Source organism: Cucurbita moschata, unplaced genomic scaffold, assembly GCF_002738365.1.
Source record: "Cucurbita moschata cultivar Rifu unplaced genomic scaffold, Cmos_1.0 Cmo_Scf00024, whole genome shotgun sequence".
NCBI classification, from domain to species: domain Eukaryota; kingdom Viridiplantae; phylum Streptophyta; class Magnoliopsida; order Cucurbitales; family Cucurbitaceae; genus Cucurbita; species Cucurbita moschata.
In genome coordinates this window covers 3,573,859-3,589,208 of record NW_019268540.1, presented here as the reverse complement: position 1 = coordinate 3,589,208, position 15,350 = coordinate 3,573,859, and the positions used below count along the sequence as shown (strand labels likewise).

The following is a 15,350-nucleotide window of genomic DNA, read 5'->3' as shown; positions in this document are numbered from 1 at the left end:
AGGCCATGTGAAGGTATGGCTAAGTGAGGAGAAACAAAATCAACTAAACCTCTCCTTTCTATGTCACATCTTTATTTTATTTTATTTTTCTTTCTATATATTAAAAAAGCTTTAAAACTTATCCATATGTGACTATTTTAAGGTTTATCCATGCTCAATTTGTCCATTAGTAAATATGTATTTGGGATATGATTAGTACCATAACGTCCCAATGCTTCCCTGAGTCATAGGGATTAAGGTCGTTAAAAACTCAAGCCCGTCATTAGTAGATGTTGTCTATCGTCGTCAGTCTCACGGTTTTAAAATGCGTTTACTAGAGAGAGATTTTCTTATCCTTATAAGAAATGTTTCATTTCCCTCTACAACTGATATGAGATCTCACAATCCATCCCGTTTGGGAGCTTGGCTCTAATACCATTTGTAACAGACCAAACCCACTGCTAGCAGATATTGTTTGTTTTGGCCTATTATGTATTGTCGTTGGCCTCACGATTTTAAAACGCGTTTATTAGGTAGAGATTCTACACCCTTATAAGGAATGCTTCATTCCCCTCTCCAACCGATGTGAGATCTCACAATCCACCCCTGTTGGGGGCCTAACGTCCACACTGGTACACTGCCTAGTGTTTGACTCTAATATCATTCGTAACATGTCAAACTCACAGCTACCAAATATTGTTCTCTTTGGGTTTTCTCTTCTAGACTTCCACTCAAGATTGTAAAACACGTCTATTAGGGAGAGATTTCCACATCCTTATAAGAAATGTTTCATTCTCCTCTTGATATGGAATCACACACACGGATCATGAAGCTGGACACAGAAGAAAGGTTTAGCTCATTCATTTAGCACTCATCTAGAGCCTGATGGTAGCAGACACGAGCATGCATGGCATGACGATATGGTCCTACTAGGACTCAAGATTCCAAATCTTAAAAGAATAAAAAGACACATTGAGACCCAACAAAATATCCCAAAAACAAGCTAAGTTATTCGATTAACAATTAAACTATATATTAAAAGACAAATTCCCTTTTATAAGCTCACTAAAATTACACTATGATTGTAAATCATGATTACTCCAACTAAGTAACAAAATTTGGAAAATAATTGAATCAATTGGGGAATGAATCCATCTTAGGCAGAGATTAATGATTATGTTAGGGGTAATGAAATTATACTAATTAATGATAAGTGGGCTTAGTGCATGATATTAATTAACTAAAGCAAATGATATAACATAATCCAAACATATTCATGAAGCCAAATAAATATTGAAGACAAAATCACATGTTTTATTTTTCAAACGTTAAAAAAAACATGTGGGTCCTAAGTTGTTGGAACTTGTTTGGTAAGCGTGAATGACATATCCCAACCCTATATATGCACTCCCCAAAAAAGCATCATTATTTCTCACTCAATTCATATCTTCATATCCTTCCAAAAGTAGTCGACAAAGTGCATTTCCATTTAATATTTTCTCTTTTTCCCTTCAAACCCTAAATTTTTTTATTTTATTATATGCTTCCCTCCTCCAATCACTTCGCTTTCATTGATCATTACACGATCTTCCTCTACGATTATGGTCATGATTATGCTTCGGTTTCGACCTAAAAGATATCACTCCTGGTCGTTCTCTACTGGGTTCGAACTATATTTACGTTTCTAACGTTGTAGGATCTTCTTAAACGATTTTTCTTCTATGCTTTAGTTTCGACCTAAAAGATATCATTTTTGGTCGTTCTCTACTGGGTTCGGACTATATTTATGTTTCTGACACTGTAGGATCTTCTTAAACGATTTTTCTTCTATGTTTCGGTTTCGACCTAAAAGATATCATTTATAGTCGTTCTCTACTGGGTTCGATCTATATTTACGTTTCTAACATCGTAGGATCTTCTTAAACGATTTTTCTTCGATGCTTCGGTTTCGACCTAAAAGATATCATTTATAGTCGTTCTCTACTGGGTTCGATCTATATTTACGTTTCTAACATCGTAGGATCTTCTTAAACGATTTTTCTTCTATACTTCGGTTTCGACCTAAAAGATATCATTTCTAGTCGTTCTCTACTGGGTTTGAACTATATTTACGTTTTTAACGTTGTAGGATCTTCTTAAACGATTTTTCTTCTATGCTTCGATTTCGACCTAAAAGATATCATTTATAGTCGTTCTCCTAATGGGTTCGAACTATATTTACGTTTCTAACGTTGTAGGATCTTCTTAAACGATTTGTCTTCTATGCTTCGGTTTCGACCTAAAAGATATCATTTATGGTCGTTCTCTACTGGGTTCAAACTATATTTACGTTTCTAATGTTGTAGGATCTTCTTACACGATTTTCCTTCATATTTTACCTAAATTATCTCATCTCTAATATTTTCTCTGCTGGGTTGGGACTATATTTGCATCTCTAACACTAAAGAGCTTAATACTTGAACTATACAAGGAATGACACGATTTGGGACCATATTTCCTTTACGCAGTTCGTAAAGGGCTAACACTCGATTTTGTATCGAATCATATCAAGGATGGCTCGACCGGGAAGGATAAGCGTGGTGGGGGATGAGTCAAAAAAGGTGGGAATTAAGGTGCTCAAAGAACAAGCAAAGCTGTAAAGTTGATTATAAGAAGTGGAAAGCAAGAGAGGAGAGAGAGAAAGATGAAAAAATGTGTTGGAGAGAGAGAAAATGAACATTAAAAGGAAAGAGTCATGTTTCCTGTTTACAAACCCTCATGTGTTCATATTTGGCTGCACTCCAACTCCCATTTCTTGGATTCCTCCATTGATTCAAACCCAAAAACACACACACTCATAAGAACACACAAAGAAACAGACAAGACAACCAAGTTTTCTCTCTCTTTGTTCTTTAATGAATTTTATAATTTTATGTTTTTTTTTTTTTTTTAATATTCTCACTTTACCCTTTTTCTTTTTCCTTTTGCATGATCCAATGCAGCCACTAACTCGATCAATATGTTTCTTTAATTTTCTTTTCACTTCTAAATTATCAAACTTTCAAATAACCCATTGAAGTTGACATAATTAAAATTAAATTTCATATGATCCCATCTTCATATTACTACAAAAAGTTATGATCGTGACAAAAACGCATCATATTTCGAGATGGGTCGGTTTTAAATTCCTTTTTTGATCAACATTTCTAATGATTTTATATATTTATATATATATATATATATATATTAGTAAATCTAGGGGGGAATTGGAGCTATGTAATGATTTCGAACGGTCCGAGATCTAGCAACTCTTGAATCATTTGTTCAATGTGATCATCTTCAAGAGGTTGAAGGCATGGCTGATGATGAATGTTGTTGTTGTCGTTGTTGTTGATCTCCATTTGGGCTTCGTCGGAGTAGACCCATGTTTCTTCCGGTGGCCACTGGCCGGTGGTGGTCCTGGAAATGCTCGGTGGAGGACCGCCGTTCAGGTCGAACCCCGGGTGTTGCTTATGGATGTGTTTTTTGGTGATTTGGAGTGAGGCTAAATGGCATTTGTGTAGTTTGGCTATGAGCGCCGGTGAGAGAAGGTTGGAGGAAGAAGAAAAGGAGGGTTGATCGTTGAGATTGAGTTGGAAGTTAGTTCTAGCTTTGGGGCCGCACATCAGCCTCGCTGCCTCGTCGTAGGCTCGGGCTGCATCCTCCGCCGTCTCGAACGTCCCCAACCATATTCTCGTCTTTCTGAAAAAGAAAGTTTTTAAGTAGAAGGAAGAAGGAAGAAGAAGGGAGTATTAAAAATCTCAAAAAGTTTGTATTTTTAGTGTATAAAAGAAGAGAATTACAATAGAGGGTGGCGAATTTCGGAGACCCAAGAGCCCCAATGTCGTTGACGAACACCGCGATACCGTTGTTGAGGTCGGGCCATGGCGGTCGGAGAAGGAGGAGGAGGAGGTTGAAGAGGAAGTGCAACGGTGGAAGAGGTCGGAGTTTGGTTGGTGATGGAAGTGAAGAGAGAAGAGAAGTATATATAGACCACTTTTTGGCATTACTATTGGAACCTTTTGGTCATTTTGGTCTCAATTTCCCTAATTTTGGCTTTGGTTCTTATTTTCCATTTTATTAATCTTTTCAAAAGCTTCAATTCTTAACCCATTTGATGTTTTCTATGTAACCAAACAAAGATGTCATTTTTCCAACGTTTATGTTACAATGTTTCATCAACTTATCCTTCAAACATTAACTTCCTTTAATTTTCACCATGTTTTAAATATTATTGTACTATATTCCGACATTATTAAGTACATTTCGTTCTCCCCCACCATTTTTGTTTTTCCTTTCCGTTTTTGGTCGGTTGTGGATACCCCGACACTTTCGTTCGTAGTCACGTGCTCTGATCCTCTGAGCTACAGACTCCATTTTGTCTACACTAGATAGACTCCATTTTGTCTCTACTACACCTGTTCACAGTTCTAGTTTATTCTGTATGTCAACAAGAGAGGTCACTCTGCAACCTAGAGAGGTCATTTTTCAATCTGACCTTATGCGCCCTTCAAGTGTGCACTTAACATCAAGGAGTATGCTGGCAAGCTTTCAACAAGGATGAACACCCCCAATCAATCCACATTTTCTCCATATCGATATATGATGCTAAACCGAAGTCGAGCTCGATTGAGAGGGGCAACCCCTTTGTTGGCTCTTCGAACAAAAGCACTCATAGGAATGATGTTAATTCCCATGTTCTTTTGAGTCTCGTATGCTTTCGAGAGCCTCCCTCTCCTCGTCCCTTACTCGTCTTTTAACCGTCGTCATTTTGTGGATGAAGAGTCAAATGTGGGGTTGGCAATCAATGTTCTCTCGGAGAATAAGAGAGGCAACCTAAGATTCCTCCCCAGGACCATGAAAGGCGATAGAGAACGGCAAGCCACTTTTATAAAGTTTTCGAACTCAAAGGATTAAACTTGAACGCTACCTGGGACTCGAATGATTCCACGCAGCATAGAGCTTCAATCAATAAGTCATTTCGGTCTGATTTTCTTTTTGGTCATTGATTTATTCTAAAATTATTAAATTACAAATTTGATCCCTCTATTGAGATTATTTTCAATTATTTTCAATTATTTTCAATTATTTTGATAATTATAATTTAGTCAAATCTCACGAATCGTCTATATCGTCACTATATTAATAACGGTTGATATTTTATTTATTTATTTATTGGGACAAAGCCACATGAATTTCAATGTTGAGCATTTAAGATAGGAGATGAAGGAAAGAGGTCCACCACGAGACGACGTCGCATCGCATGCAGCACCCATGCAGGGCCTCATGGCCATATCTTTGTATATTTTCAATCAATTGCCGTTTTATTTCATACACTTTTTTTTAATTAAAAAAAAAATCTTTTTCCCATATGCTTTCCATTTTTAATTCCTTTTTATAATTTAAGCTTTTTCCATGATATTTAAATTATAGTTTATTATATATATCATATTTGATATTTTATTATAAGTAAATATCTAAATATTTATTTAGGTATCTTTCCATATTCTTCTAATTTATTTAATTATAAATAAAATAACTTTCACACCATTTAAGTGCAGTGGATTGATCAAACATTCTCAGTTACATTTTTATTATATAGTTTTTAACTATATACTTTGTACATTTGTATTCGACTTCGAGTAGAAGATGACCAAAGTAAACAATAAAAAAAAACGACTTTATTATGTTTAAAACAACTTTATTTTTTAATTTCACCCTAATGATGTTCAAAAAAATTTATCAACCCAACCCGTATGGTTTGAGTTGGGTTATAGATTGAGTTTAATGAAAAGAAATTGGTTCATGGTCCCTAAATCTAGATGGATCGACTTGGTGATTGTGTTCAAAATAACCCACCTGATTATTAATTATGATATATATATATATATATATTTAAAAAATAATAATTTCTTCCGCTTATCATATAATTATATATATATATTTAATTGAGTTGGATCTAAAAAAATGTCATAAGTCATGAACACTCTTACTTTACCTGAACGACTTCCTGTCTAATATCGGTAATGTTCTTTCACACTTATATACTCATAATCTTCCTTTTAACTATCTAATGTAAGACTTTACTTTGCATTCCTGACAAAACCAATGCATAAAACCGACCTACGAAAAAAAAAAGAATTATATGCCACAAATTATTTTTTAAAAATTTAAATAGCCTAGAAATATTTTTTAAAAATATAAGGAAATTTTAAAAATGGTAAAAATGCATAAATAAAATAAGGTTAGTTTTAATTAATTGGTTGAGAGAGCTGACTAAAATATTTCATCTTTTAATCATTTTTTAAAAATTAATTACAATTTATAAATTTGAATTTGACTAAACCAAAAAAAAAAAAAAAAAACAATATGGAGGGAATAATTATATTATTTATTTATTTATATAACATTTCAAGCTCTTGAAAAGTCAATTAAAGGGTTTGGTATGGTATGCTCTTTGCATGCTTATAATTTCAATAATTAATTATATTATCAATCAACGTCATCCTATTATTTTTTATTTTATTATAGCCTTCTATTTTTCCACATTATTCTAAATTTCTAGATTTAGTTCACACTCACTTACCCTAGATTTTCAAATATCACTCCTCAACAAAAAAGTCATCCCACCATAGCAGGTGGGCTAGTTCCACTGTCATCGTCGGGATCAACCCATTTAGCATAATTCCAAAGAAAAATTGTCGATAGAGCTAGTGACGACATTTCTTTAGTCCTGTCAAAATGAAAGGCAGGCAATGTATGTTACTAAATTTGAGCCGAGGTCGAAATTATTTTATTATATAGTTTCTATAATAAGTGATCCTCTTCTCATGTATATATATATATATATATATATATATGAAACTATATGAATTGGAAATGATGAGGCAATGCCTAAAAAGACTAAAATTAAACCTAATAAAAGCTTCCATTGGATAAGATTAATTCTAATTTTAAAAACCATAAATAGCAAAAGAAGGGGGAAAAGATTGGAATGATTTGATTGGCATTTTAAAAAATAGAGGCATGCATTTAAATTTTCTAAAGTTTAAAGGAAAAAAAATCACTTTTTTATTTTTAAAATGGAAATAAATACCAAATTCTAAAGTTCTTTTCTTTACATATACTCAAACAACCAAAACAAAACAAACAAAACAATGTTTTGAATTATTATTATTATTATTATTATTATTTAAATATTTTGGAGGGTTATTAAATAAATAATAAACTTTTTGATTCTGTGGGCCCATTCATAGATCTTAATCCCTTCACTTTTTTCTTTTTAAGAATTCTAATATTGACCATTGCTTTTTTGTACCTATTTTCTATTGGCAGCTTGGGCCCAAGCTTGTGTACTTATTGGGCTTTGCTGCCCTTTTTATTTTTTATTTTTTGGAATTTTCTTCTTTTCCTTTTTGTTTTTTTTATACAAATAACTTTATTATTTTTTTTTTTGGTTCATCAAAAATTTTTATTTTTCGGAAAAAGGAAATTTATTTTCATTATGATTTTATTTTCCATCTAAAAAAAAAACTTTTTGATTTGTAGACAAATGTATATATATAATTCATTTATTTAATAAATTGAATTTAGGTCACACTTAAAAAAGCCAAAAAAAAAAAAAGTGAATCTCGTTTAATAGCTACCTATGGTATGGCTAATGAAAAAAGAAATACTTTAATTTCAAAATAATTAAATTAATAGCCAAAACAATCATTAAAAAACAATAGAGACATAAATAACTTTGATGTGGACAGATTATAATATAATATATGTATATTCTAAAATTATGGATATGGGAAGGAATGGTTAATTATTATTTAAAATAGAATGTAACTATCCTAATGATATAAATTGAAAAGCATAATACACAATAAGTTCATAATTCCTACGTTAAACGGTGCAAAACTATCAACTACATTGCAGCGGTCTCCTCATATAATTTGTTCTCTCTAGAAATATGGTATGTCAAAGTAGAAAACTAACAAACCACCACGCATTAGATATTTACCTAAACCAGTAGGTTCTTGAGCGGATCCAACGTTAGCTCCAAGACGTTGGTCTCTAACTAGAAACGTAAATGTTTGAGCTTGAGAAGCTTCGGGTCCAGTCGGCACGTAAAACTCACGCAAATAAGCAGTGTTATTGAACCAGACAAAACAATAAGGAATAAAACCAAAAAAGGATAAAGCACCTAAACTATAAGACAAGTAAGCTTCTCCAGACCATACAAGTGCGCGGCGAACCCATGCAAACGGTTTAATTAAGATATACCAAATTCTACCAAGTATACAAATGGAACCTAACCGAGTGAAAAACAACCATCCTTCCTAATCGTAAATATTAAATTACTGCAAGGTGTAAATGAGTGAGAATCCAACTCTTTTAACTTTTGAGTAACTTTTGAGATCTAAACCCAAATGTCATATCACCAATGAACTTAATTAATAACTTTAATTTTCAAATGGGCCATAATCTATTCACAAAATCAAGATTATATATTGATAGAGATTCACACACATACATGTGTAGATAGAGATTATGTTGCACATCTCTGGAACACATGGATCAATTTGAGGAATAGATAGATAAATAAACGGCAATTTCCTTTAATAGGAGAACAATCATCCTGAATGGATATTTGTTAAGAACATATTAAAAAACTACACTTTGTTGGTGATTTAGATAAGAGGGAAAAAATGAAATGGGAAATCCACAAGATTAGGAGCTTGGAAAGGAAGTGCAAACGGGATGATTCAGATGCAAAAAGCAGAGAAATAGGGGAACAAGTAGATAATGTAAAAGAAGTTTGGATTGCTCAATGATTTGGAGGTTTTAAGTAAAAGTATGAACTTTCACGACTCACCAGGTAAAAGCCCCTCCTTTATGCATGCCTAGTATATAGTTCCAATAGAACTTAAAAGCAAGAAACCAACTTGATTTATTTTCTTACTTGGTAGTGATAATTCAGTGCTTGACATCTCAGTGTGTATGCACTTCACAGCAGATTCCGACACTGGACCCTTTCATAATGGAACAAAGAAAAACATCAAATTTGCAGAATTGCCAAGAAAAATTTAGTGTTCAGATTTGAAAGCAATATTTGCAGTCTTTGTCCTAAAAAGTATAGGCACCATCAGATCAAGCAGTTTCAAGTGGTAAGATGCATCAAAGAAAGGACAATAAAATAAGATTTCATACCACTTTTCTGAAATGTAGGAAGATAAAAGTCATGTGCTTGTTAATAATGCCATCTTAATGATTTCTGAGGTCCTGGCCAATTTGATATTATATTAACCCGTAACCCCACCGTCCTTTATCTTGATGGGAAAAGGTAAAAAGAGTCGGAAGGATAAATGTAACGGTCCAAGCCCACCACTAGTAGATATTGTCTTCTTTGGGATTTCCCTCCGAGTTTTTAAAATGCGTCTGCTGAGGAGAGGTTTCCACATCCTAATAAAGGGTGTTCATCCTCCTCCCCAACCAACGTGGGATCTCACAATTTACTCCCTTCGGAGCTCAGTCTCCTCGCTGCACGTCGCCCAGTGTCTGACTCTGATACCATTATAACGGCCCAAGCCCACCACTAGTAGATATTGTCCTCTTTTGGGCTTCCCCTTTCGAGTTTTCACATCCTTATAAAGAGTGTTTCATTCTCCTCCCCGACCAACGTGGGATCTCACAATAAACTTGGGTCTTTGTTACGTTGTGACAGTTAAAAGTAACTTTACTTTATTTAGAATCATCCAAAGAACGGACCTCAGCCTTTCCTTCAACTGAACCACACCTATAAAAAAAAGAAAGGAAGCTCAAGTTCAGTAGTACATAACGCAAGTCTACGATTCCTGGTAGCACATTTTCTGATCTTGTCTCCTCAACGAGGTGTTGGATAGCTACTTAGGACACTGTACATCAGGCTGGCATAGCAATTAATTCTTCCATCCAATTACTTGAAGCAAACAGAATGAAAAATTGGAATAATCAAAGGAGAAGAATGTTGAAAAGCAAACAGAGAATAGAACAACAGGAAATTATGTCAAGGTTAGGCACAATAATAATGCATCAATAACAACATAACTCAATCACATCTAGTCTGCTATCCTAAAGGAAGCTCTTATCTTATTTGCAATTGATAAGAATAATAATTGGATCAACAAGCATGGATGGATGTGGGGGATAGTGCGGGTAAGTTAATAAAGATCAGTATCCATTCACATATTGCTTAAATGATTCATAATATCATAACTGTAACTTCAAATTTTTGCAGATCACTAATATGTGATCTCTTCCCTAACCATACCATGGGACACGGAAACAAATGAAAGCTCATACTCAAAGTGAACGATAAGGGCTTGTTCATTCCAACAAAGAGTTAACCTGGATAAGAGCTAGGTGGATAAAGATGACTGACTATTTAAGGGAAGGGTCAATATTTTGATCGAGGAGAGAATTGTTGAGAGTGTAACCAAAATCCCACGTTAGCTAGATATGGAGAATATCATAGATAGATATATAAATGATAGACAATATCCATCGGTACCAGGTTTTTTTTGGGTGATTCTGAAAACAAAATCATGAAAAATTATACTTAAAGTGATCGATATTATGTTACTGTAAAGATGTTTCATCAGTTCATTGTCCTTGATAATTGATACACTTATTAACTAATTGAGATATGTTCAATCAAAATGTTCTTAAACGTATACTCATGGTAATTTCATTCTCATTGATAAGGGAAAAGCATCGAAGGCATTCACATAATATCATCAGAAAAGAACTCACGATCTAAATTAGCAGATATAGTATACAGAAGTTAACGATCATCATCCATGCCAAACAAGCCGAAAGCTACGGCCCATTCCAATTGAAATCAAGCTTTCGTACAGTACGAGAGTAAGATATTATTCCTGTCAACAAAAAAAAAACGTTCCTAATAATAGAACTCAGAGCAGAACTATAGTAAGGAAAAAATAAGACAAAAATCTTTCGAAATGATGGAACAACAGTGCATACATCGGTTACGTCTCAACCAAAACAACGGGAAAAAAAACATTTGAACATGAACTTCTCAAAAAACCATGAGCAGAAACAACGATAGCAAGATTCAGAAACATGAATTTACCAACTCTTTCCATTTCGTATGGATCAAAGAACAACCGAGACAGAATGAGTAGCAGATAAAGAGGGAGAAGGCATCAGTGCCAATCGCGAAAGGGAGTGAAGAGAAATGTGGCGGGGTGATCATCGGCAGAATTCCGCAGAGAACGAAACAAAAAATTTAGCCGCTATGAACAAGTGTCTGCGAAACAAGGCTATTGATTGTGGGCTTAGGCGCGGCCCATATGAACCACATGGGCCCAATATTGGATCCACGTTTTTTAAATAAAATTACGAAAAACACCTTAAACTAATCATTTGCAAAATCTAATTATACTCGTTAACAAAATTAAATTCATTTTGTATGTTAACCTATATTAATAATTTAATAATATACCAAATTTTGTTCACATTTATAATCTTATAAATATTACTTTTATATATTAATTTGTCAACTAATTCAAAGATATTTTAAAAAAAAATATCATAGTAATGGATAATAAATATATTTTTTATAAGTAAAAATAATTTAATATTTTTATGGAGCAAAACATTTAAATATTATAGACTACAGCAAATATTTAGCTTCCAAGCAATGGAAGGAGATCAGGACTCTGACCGCGTGTCAGGCATAGGCAGTGGCTTGGTTAAGTGAACCCATCGGAGCCGTAGCGAAAGCTAGTCTTCGTGGTGCAATTGTCACTGCTTATGGACCCGAACCTGAGTGATCTATCCATGATCAAGATGAAGCTTGGATGAAACTAAGCGGAGGTCTGAATCTACTGATGTTGAAGAATGAGCGGATGAGTTGTGGTCAGGGGTGAAATGCCCGTAATTCTTGTAAATTTGGAATTTTACTATTTTTATCCTCGTAAATAAAAATACTTTAATTTATTATTTTTATTAATTGAATTCACGTGGGAATCTTTAGTTTATTATAATAGGATGTGCAGTTTTTTAATATGAATTATTTAAGAGGAGTTGGAGGATTGAAATTAAGATTTTAAATGAAAAGAAATAAATAAATAAATAAGTATAAAATAAAAGTTTAAGATCCATAATAAAACTTTTAATGATTTATGGATCAAATTATTTTTTTAATAATAAAAAGTAGATAAAGTTTTTTAGGGATCAGACACAAAATTTAATCCAAACTCTTTTTCTATATTTTTTTTTTCTGGCATTCAAAATTATTTTAAGAAAAAGTGACGTCTTAACAAACACTGGGTTTTCTCAAAAGCAAAAAGTCTCAATTATTTTGTTCAGAAGGTAAGTAATATATATATATATATATAGATATAGATATAGAAATTTAAGATTGATATAATTATAAAAATCATTAAAAAAAAACAATAAATAATAGAAAAAGAAAATTCCAACTCTCAATCATCTTAGGTTAGTGTGCTCCATGATTTTCTAATCACTTTGACACGAAGATTGTGTTTACTTATATTTCAAGTAACAAAAAATCTACACTTTGTTCAGATTATGAGAATATGAATTGGGATTTGAAGTTCACAATAATATCAACTTTTACAACTTGGAATTGTTCCTTTGGAGTATTCAAAGATGATGAATGCAAAAAGAAAGAGAAAGAGGGGGAAAAAGAACAAGAAGAGGGGAAAAAAGAACATTTCAAGGGAATCCAAAGCATATAAGTGAATGCTTCTGATTGAGAGTGATATTCCAAGATCACAAGGAAGAAGACATTAAGGAAAAGATAAGAACTGTGACTGTTTTGTAGCTAGGAGCTGTGATGTCCATATATCAGGAAGATGAAGAATGAGAAAACAATGGAGAAGATGGAGGAGGAGCTCGTCTTGTTCGGCTTCTTCCTCGACGAAACGTCGAGGAAGGAGAAGAAGTTGCAGAAGAAGAGGGATTAGAATTGGGAGTTTTGGTGGATTGACTTGTTAAATCCTTCTTTGTTTCCATGGTTACAACTTTGTCTTCAATTCTGTGGTGGTGTCTGATTCTGGTGGAATTGAAGGTCACTGGTAGAACACAATTGCAAAGAAAGCCTGAAAAGGAAAAGAAAAAACAGCACACATTGATCCAAAATGGTGTAGCACAGAATCAAGCAAGCTCACAAGAAATTTAACCAGAACCAACAAGATCAGAACTCCAGATTCACAAGCAAAACAAAAAAAAAGAACCCAAATGCTAATCGGGTTGTGTTCTAGCCCTTTAAATGAACTTCCAATCAAATTCTAGTTCTAGCAAGCCACAGATGGATAAAAAGAAAGAGGTGTTTTCTTACCAATTCTAGCAAGGCGATTAACCCAATTTGGGATGGAATTTTCTGTGAGTTTAACACAAGCGTCGTTGCAAAAATGGTTGCAGTTTTTGGTGATTAGATTATAAGCATTTCCTTTGTAGATTTGAGCAAGTTCCTCCATTAAAGCTCTCACCTCTGATGGTTTCATATCTGTTTTGCCTATCAAAACTGACTTCCTAAATCTAAATCCATGGCATTGCTTCGGCACTCCTTCAAAAATTCCTGTTGTTGAGTACTCGTGAGCTCCAAATGCGTATTCCACACCATGAACTGCAATTCAAAAACATCAAATCGAGTTCAGCAAATACAGCTGAAAGATCTGCCAGATTTGAGCGTATGAACTTCACCGGCACCGAAATCGTATACAATAACGAAAACGACCTGGTTCAAACGGAAAGCTGGAAATAAAAGAGAAATCAGAAACGAGGTTTCCACTTGTCGGAAAATTTACTCGTCTGCCGAATGGGAAAATGTTCGAAGTTCGATGTAGTTAGTAGCCTAATTGACAGAAAATGCAAAATCGAGAACAGAAATACCATAAGTGAGCCGATGTCGTTATAAAAAAAAATCAAAAAAGAAAAAGAAGAAGAAGTGTTAGAATAATCGGAATAATTTTTCTATACTGATGCATCTCTCGAGTCACACAGCACACGTTTCAATAAAATCTTTCACACTCTCCGATTCATTCTCCCTCAGAGCACAAAACATGGAAAACGGAGTATATCGCATCGCATCAACGAATTAGCAAGATCACAAGAAACGGCAAAGCATCATAAGAGCTTCAGCTACGAGAAAACAGAAAAAGAAAAACTCACGAAACGCCTTCGAAAACGAAGATCAAATGGAAGCCATTATAGCCATTACTGACCTTGAACTCCTGAATGGAAAACACCAAGGCCAAACCAGTAAGCGTAGCCATTAATCGCGGTCAGATCGTACACATTGAGATACACCGGCACGGATCCTCCGGTTTGTTTCCCGACTGGTTTCTTAAACAACAACATTCTTCAGACTTCAATTCATGGCAAAGAACAAAAAAACTCGCAAAAAATGGAGAAGGAAAAACACAGAGTATATCCTGAAGAGATGGAGGAAATTTTGAAATTCAAAATCTGTGGAGAAGAATGGTAACTCTAATCTCTGAGTTTCAATTCTAACGGGCGTCACCGGCGGCGACTCATTGTTGAGTACCTTAGATATGATCTGGACCGTGGTTGATTTTATTTTTGTAAGTGTATATCATCGACCTTAGTTTGGAGCTTAAATTACAGTAATGCCACTGAAGGCTTTTCAGTTTTACTTAGTTTAAATAATAATTTATTTTAGCTCGAGAATTTTAATTTGTAATAAACACTAATTAATTACAGAATTTCAACAATTTAATGTGTAACAGCTTAATTTTATAAGTTATTGTCGGGAAAAAATTCAATATTTATTTAATCCTTTTAACTTAAAAACAAATCGGTCTATAATAATTTAAAATTTTAAAAGATACATTTTTATTTATTTTTATATACCTTTTTATTTATTTTATTATTTGCATTTAAATTTTCATATAATAATGTCAATGTGAATAATAAAAGCGGCGTGACATGTACACTTTTTTTTTTAATATTTAATATCTAAATAATTTAATATGTTAAAAATATTTGGATAAGACCAATAATTTGTAATACGAGTGACTTAGTTGGATTTTCGTTATTAAAAAAAATAAATTGTTGGGCTGTCTAGTCGATGAGGTGGAAAATTATTTTTATATTCACTTTCTTTTTCTTGGTTTTATTTATTCATTTTTGTGAAGATTATTCTCTTTGTTCGAGGATAAAAGTACCCGAGTAATTTAGGAAATGATCACGAGTTTGTAATAAAAAAATACACCCTCACTAGTGTGAGGCCTTTTGGGGAAGTCCAAAGCAAAGCCTTGTGCTCAAAGTGGACAATATCATACCATTGTGGAGAGTCGTGTTCCTCTAACATG

The 15,350-nt window shown here is 33.6% G+C and overlaps 2 protein-coding genes and 2 long non-coding RNA genes across 4 annotated transcripts; all 4 read right to left on the bottom strand.

Annotated features, from left to right (window-relative positions):
- Positions 1-547: 547 nt before the first annotated feature.
- On the bottom strand, positions 548-11,268 carry LOC111460739. The gene is made up of 3 exons (XR_002713464.1): positions 11,120-11,268; positions 9,681-10,904; positions 548-585 (listed from the first exon to the last, which is right to left on the bottom strand). It is a non-coding gene; the product is annotated as an uncharacterized LOC111460739 (long non-coding RNA).
- Positions 3,151-3,946, bottom strand: LOC111460738 (ethylene-responsive transcription factor ERF003-like). The gene is made up of 2 exons (XM_023103997.1): positions 3,801-3,946; positions 3,151-3,699 (listed from the first exon to the last, which is right to left on the bottom strand). The coding sequence occupies exons 1-2, from the start codon at positions 3,881-3,883 to the stop codon at positions 3,231-3,233; spliced, it is 552 nt and encodes a 183-aa protein (XP_022959765.1). The 5' UTR covers positions 3,884-3,946; the 3' UTR covers positions 3,151-3,230.
- On the bottom strand, positions 8,477-9,614 carry LOC111460740. Its single transcript, XR_002713465.1, has 2 exons — positions 9,199-9,614; positions 8,477-9,020 (listed from the first exon to the last, which is right to left on the bottom strand). It is a non-coding gene; the product is annotated as an uncharacterized LOC111460740 (long non-coding RNA).
- A 1,312-nt stretch (positions 11,269-12,580) lies between the features above and the next one.
- Positions 12,581-14,595, bottom strand: LOC111460737 (deSI-like protein At4g17486). Its single transcript, XM_023103996.1, has 3 exons — positions 14,241-14,595; positions 13,355-13,642; positions 12,581-13,115 (listed from the first exon to the last, which is right to left on the bottom strand). The coding sequence occupies exons 1-3, from the start codon at positions 14,374-14,376 to the stop codon at positions 12,862-12,864; spliced, it is 678 nt and encodes a 225-aa protein (XP_022959764.1). The 5' UTR covers positions 14,377-14,595; the 3' UTR covers positions 12,581-12,861.
- Between the last annotated feature and the right edge of the window lie 755 nt (positions 14,596-15,350).

What these genes read in the sequence shown, in the direction of transcription:
- LOC111460738 (XM_023103997.1), bottom strand. Translation starts at nt 3,883, where the DNA reads ATGGCCCGACCTCAACAACGGTATCGCGGTGTTCGTCAACGACATTGG. An exon ending in GAAATTCGCCACCCTCTATT is followed by an intron (nt 3,700 to 3,800) that starts GTAATTCTCTTC and finishes TTTCTTTTTCAG; the next exon opens with AAAGACGAGAATATGGTTGG.
- LOC111460737 (XM_023103996.1), bottom strand. Translation starts at nt 14,376, where the DNA reads ATGTTGTTGTTTAAGAAACCAGTCGGGAAACAAACCGGAGGATCCGTG. An exon ending in TTTCCATTCAGGAGTTCAAG is followed by an intron (nt 13,643 to 14,240) that starts GTCAGTAATGGC and finishes TTTGAATTGCAG; the next exon opens with TTCATGGTGTGGAATACGCA. An exon ending in TAATCGCCTTGCTAGAATTG is followed by an intron (nt 13,116 to 13,354) that starts GTAAGAAAACAC and finishes TTTCCTTTTCAG; the next exon opens with GCTTTCTTTGCAATTGTGTT.